General features: G+C 34.0%; 1 protein-coding gene across 1 annotated transcript; it reads right to left on the bottom strand.

Annotated features, from left to right (window-relative positions):
- Positions 1-1,218: 1,218 nt before the first annotated feature.
- On the bottom strand, positions 1,219-2,554 carry LOC108916472 (acetylcholinesterase-like; the record flags this gene model as incomplete). Its single annotated transcript, XM_018722735.1, has 4 exons — positions 2,461-2,554; positions 2,205-2,342; positions 2,009-2,146; positions 1,219-1,378 (listed from the first exon to the last, which is right to left on the bottom strand). Coding segments are annotated over exons 1-4 (499 nt in total), but the record flags the coding sequence as incomplete, so codon positions are not given.
- Positions 2,555-5,627: the final 3,073 nt, after the last annotated feature.

Genomic DNA, 5,627 nt, shown 5'->3' with positions numbered 1-5,627 from the left:
CTCCTAAGTATCCAACCAAAGGATTACACTCGAACTCCTTGTACGAATTGAGTTATTTTTTTAGAGCAAAATGACCTTCGTAAAAGTTGTAGAGGATACAATTCTGAACCACTTTTCCATATAAATTTTTTTTGTATGCCGCAGGGGTGGTCTTGTAAACACGTTTTCACACAAAAATTACCTTCATAAAAGTTGTTGTAGAGGATCAAATTCTGAACATTTTTTCTTTATAAATTTTTTTTGTAAAAACATGTTTACAAGACCAACTTTTGTCACATAATACGCAGTAACTCGTTAAGTATTAGACATACAAAAATTATATGGAAAAGTTATTGAGAATTTGATCCTGTACAAGGTCATTTTGCTGTAAAAAAATGTTTAAGAAACCACCCCCATAGCGCAATTCGTACCAGGAGTTCGAGTGTGATCTTTTGGTTGGATACTCAGGAGGCAGTCCCCAAGCAACCCTGAAAAAATCATCCTGTTTGGATTTTTTTTATAAAATGACATCTTTACTGGATTATATTTATAAGAATGCTTATAGAAACCGTTCGTCTTATTTACTGACACGGTCCTCCTCCTTGGAGATGTTCTTCACGAAAAACCTACTTGACCAATTTTGCACTTCTTTTAGCTCTACAAATGTTCTTTTAAGGGCCCTAACTAATGAAATTGTAATTATGTCGTTATTGTTATTATTTTTACTCAAAGCGTTTATACATATATTATATTTATTAGTTACCTAGAACTCCAACACGGTAGTTTATCGTGACAACAACAATATTGTGNGAGAATTTGATCCTCTACAAGGTCATTTTGCTGTAAAAAAATGTTTAGGAAACCACCCCCATAGCGCAATTCGTACCAGGAGTTCGAGTGTGATCTTTTGGTTGGATACTCAGGAGGCAGTCCCCAAGCAACCCTGAAAAAATCATCCTGTTTGGATTTTATTTATAAAATGACATCTTTACTGGATTATATAAGAATGCTTATAGAAACCGTTCGTCTTATTTACTGACACAGTCCTCCTCCTTGGAGATGTTCTTTACGAAAAACCTGCTTGACCAATTTTGCACTTCTTTAGTTGTTTCATTACCTCTAAATTTTTAGCTCTACAAATATTCTTCTAAGGGCCCTAACTAATGAAATTGTAATTATGTCGTTATTGTTATTATTTTTACTTAAAGTGTTTATACATATATTATATTTATTAGTTACCTAGAACTCCAACACGGTAGTTTAGCGTGACAACAACAATATTGTGATCAATGAAGAATCCAGGTTTGTATTCCTGAATAGCGCCAGATCCACCTACAAATCCTCCTCCGTGTATCCATATTAACACCGGTAATGGGGTTTGTGAAGTATCTCCTGGTTTCTATAAGAAAATATGCATCGATAATGACGATATTTGAAAAATAACAGTAAAGTAAATGCAACTTTAATATTTTGAGACGTATAGTTTTACTTGAGGTACAACTGTATCAATCACATTTTTGCATAATTTTAATATTAAATGAAAACTACATTTCATTTGGCTTCCCCATCGCGGCACTTAGGCCTTATTAGGCCCCTTATACACCCCCCTTACAGTACTCGAGTACTTTTCTTCAAACCATCCTATTACCACACGGGTGGCTTGATGACAATTTTTTATCTATGGTCTTGGGTTACAGAGATTTATTGCTCTATTTTCATTACCATTTTATCGGAGACCACACGCAGGCGGAAGATGTTGAGCGACCCAGGTCCTGAGCCTGCCTTAGATCACCCATCCAAGTTCCAGCCTGCGTCCGTGATGCTTACCTCGGCCGATCGAAATCCATCGGCTATGACACCCGACTAGGTGGTCCCCTAAACTCATATTTATTAATGTTTTATTTTTTTCTTTGAATCGAACCAAATAATAGTAATAGTGATAGACATCGGCAACAAGAGTGTGATAACAATGTCCAATATTTCTGATATTAAAATAATTCCAGTATCAGTTAATTGTAACTATTCTTACCAGAGGAGTGTAAACATTCAAGTACAAACAGTCTTCCGTTAGGGTTAATCCGGAAACCGGAACTCCACTTTGATAGCAAATTTTTTCATTTTTCGTGGTGTTTAATATTCCTTCCCATTTTGCTGGCGCTACAGGTGCCTAAAAGTGAATTGAAAGTTAAAAATAAAATGCAAAATATATATGTTTACATCCTTACTTGAAACCTTAATTTGCCTATAGGTGGAGCTGCGTAAGGTATGTCTTGAAATGCATAATAAACATTCTCATTTGGAGACTGCAGGGCTTGACCTCTTATTTGGCCCTCTGGTAAAGTGACAAGTGTCGGGTCATTTACCTATTTATGAATAAATATGTGATTTTTGTGGTACTTATACATAGATGTTAGTAACTACATAAAGACATTTTAAATTTACAAAACTTCGATATATTTAAATAAACCAATAATTACTTACATCTGCTACTGATGATCTTATTGCACATAAAATCAGTAGCAGCAGCCCGTTGTACTTCATCATTTCGAACTAATAGCGATAATGAACATGCTTTTCAATTTATAGAATCTGGAACTGATATTTTTTTATTCGGTAAAAACTCAAGTGTTCGCACATATACTTAGTTTTATCTTTATCTTTATAATAATTATTTTTTATAAAGAACATACAACAGTGGAAAAAATATTATATCAGCACTTTAAATTAAAGTGGTTTTAACTGATTTACATTTTATTAAAAAATCGTTGACTAGGCAAATTTTGAAGCATTTTCTATAAATATCAAAAATAAATTTTCCACTAATCATCAGCAGAATATTGTCACGGTATATGTAGAGTATATTTGAATGAAGGAACTCAAATGGTACCTTCGAAGTTTTATATATCTAATATTACAAAAACACAGTATCTACTTATAATTCGAACTTACTAATATATATAAATAAAAATTAAATGACGCTCATTGGTAAGCGCATCACTTGAGAACGGCTGGACTGATTTTGCTATATTTTTTGTTATGCTCGTAATAGTGCGAATAAGGTTTTTAGGGAAAGAGAAATTGGAAAAGTTGCACGGAAAATTGGAAAATTCGGGAAAAATTGAAAGTGCCGATCACAAACAATTTTATTGAAATTTGGACAGGACAACTTCTGTAGGGTCAGGTAGTTGTATATAATTTTTGTATTTTATTTTATTTGATTGTTGAATATTCGACTTTTTTGTCTATTGTACCCACTTACTTCTCGTAATGGTTATTGTGAGTTTATGTAGACATTGGTATTTGCCTAAAGGTCCCAATAGGTAATTTATCGTGACAGCAGCGATATTACCGTTTATAAAATACTAAGGTTTGATAATTTGCTCCACCTAAAAATTGGAATGCACTTGCATGTGATCCACATCTATACTGGATGAGGTTAATAAATATAAATAAGTGTTCCAAATAGAAAACCTCTTGTTTCTTCAATTGAGATCGGAAAGACTATACTAGATCTATTACTATCTAAGGCTTAGCATTGTTTTAAGATTCAAGGTTTCCTATTACACTAATAAACCACTCACAAAATCTATTACGTTTTATCGTTTGCCCAAATTTTTATCTTTAATTACCAGTCTGTTGTTAATATTAACAGGTGATGTCATTTTATGGAATGTATTTCTGTAAATTTAAAGTAGCCTCATTGTAACCTTTATTACTGATCTGCCATTCAAGTGAAATGTAACCTCTTGAAATATCACGGCTTGCGTCACAAAACATACTTATAATGTTTGCGTTTCGAATTTCGATTGCAGCTACGACATATTTCTGTCACAATCGGTAATATCGGTATAGAGGATAAAATAAAAATCTTGAAATTGGTTGAAAATTCAAATAATATTCCATCATAACCTGGTTATTAAATTGTTAAATAAAGGTTAGCGATATCAAAATATGTTAGCAATTAAATTATAGCGGCCGGTATTACGATCTTCTACTGATTACATCTTAATTATGATTTACTTATTTACTACTGATTACATCTTAATTATGTGTAGCGGCCGGTACCTGACAACCGTAATAGCCGGCCTACTAAGAATTTATAAGGGTTGAAAATACAACGGCACTTCCTAGAAGGCACGTTCACGACCCACGGTTGACAGATATTTAGCAGCCCTAGGTCGACCGTGGGGAGTATTTCAAGTCAGTCTATCGATAATATTCTACAGTGTAAGGTTGAATAATAAAGCGTTAGAAAGTACCTACTTGTTTTCCTTACTCACGCCGTATAAGTGACCCCACAAAATTTTAAATTTCCTAAGATTACTTTGAATACTGCCAACCCAGTGGCAACTTTTTTTATATCGTGAGGAGTAACATAGAAATCTTGTGATAATACATTATTATAAAGATAAACAAATAAAAATTTATAAAAGCTTGTTTATTTAATGACTGAAGAAATATGTAAATCTATTACGAAATTGAAGATGGATCTAGTACGAAGGCAAAAGGTCTGTTGACAACACTGCCGAGTGGCAATAGTAGTGAAGGGACATGTGAAGATATTGTAACAAAAGCCGGGACGCGCAGTCATTTATTTATTAGTTCTCGGAAAGTAAGATATTTCAGTCATCATAAATTATCGGAGGGTTAATGGTTTTCAAGTAGTAGGTCGCCAAGACAGTCCTTCGGAGAAAATTACCAATATTTTAACAAGTTCACTTAGACTGTCGAGGCCATGTGTTAAGCGTCTGGGAGGAGCCGCGTAGAACCCCATCTTTTTAATAACGCGCGAAACCACAAAAAGAGCGTAGAGATTCCACTTTAGAATTAAATTATATTGTAAAATTGCTAGTAATTCGAAAAGAGAGTATACCTAAGCAGCTGTTTTTTTTTGACGGATTTTTCCTAGCTATAAGAGTAGATTAAATGAGATCGACTAATCCGTCCCGTAATTGCTACGCGGAGTCGTAGGGGAAGGCTAGGGTTACTAGTAAGTCATATAATTATTGTTATAAATGTAAATTCAGTCAATTAGATAAATATACAAGCGTCCCGATATTCAGGAGCTCGCCAATAAGATAGGAACCGAAACTTCTGGACCCAAGAAATGGGCGTGGTCAAAGCGAATTAAGGAATTCGAGAAGGATCTGCAAGAAAACGGCAGTTCGTTCTTAGGTTTCACATTAAGCAGACTAATTATTAACGTTAAAGTCTCGGGCTAATTAATTAATTTTGATAGTTTTTCCAAATGTTGTATAGAGCGCACATTCCCTGAATCTCGGTACGCTGTCGCGATTGAATCAATTAATTAATAATGTCGTCGAGCCGTTGTGTTTTTATTTTGCTTGTTTGTTTTGTTTATTGTTAATAAAACCCTTCCTGGAAGTTTTGTGTTTCCTTTGTTTCTCCAACTTCAGTGCTACCCTGTATAGCCAGCCACTGGATTACATACCACGTAAGCAATGAAAGGGTGAGTGTATGGAAGTAATTTTCTGAACATACAACATTTCTAAGTTCCCACGTGTCAATTAAAGTATATATAATGATAATAAACTCCTTTTCGAGAATTAAATAGTAACTCTTTCGAGAATTAAGTAGTAACTCTTTCGAGAATTAAATAGTAACTCTTTCGAGAATTAAATAGATAA

Source organism: Anoplophora glabripennis, unplaced genomic scaffold, assembly GCF_000390285.2.
Source record: "Anoplophora glabripennis isolate ALB-LARVAE unplaced genomic scaffold, Agla_2.0 scaffold3440, whole genome shotgun sequence".
In the NCBI taxonomy this organism is placed as follows: Eukaryota; Metazoa; Arthropoda; class Insecta; order Coleoptera; family Cerambycidae; genus Anoplophora; species Anoplophora glabripennis.
Note: the sequence above shows the minus strand (reverse complement) of the source record. Positions and strands in the feature narration are given on the sequence as shown.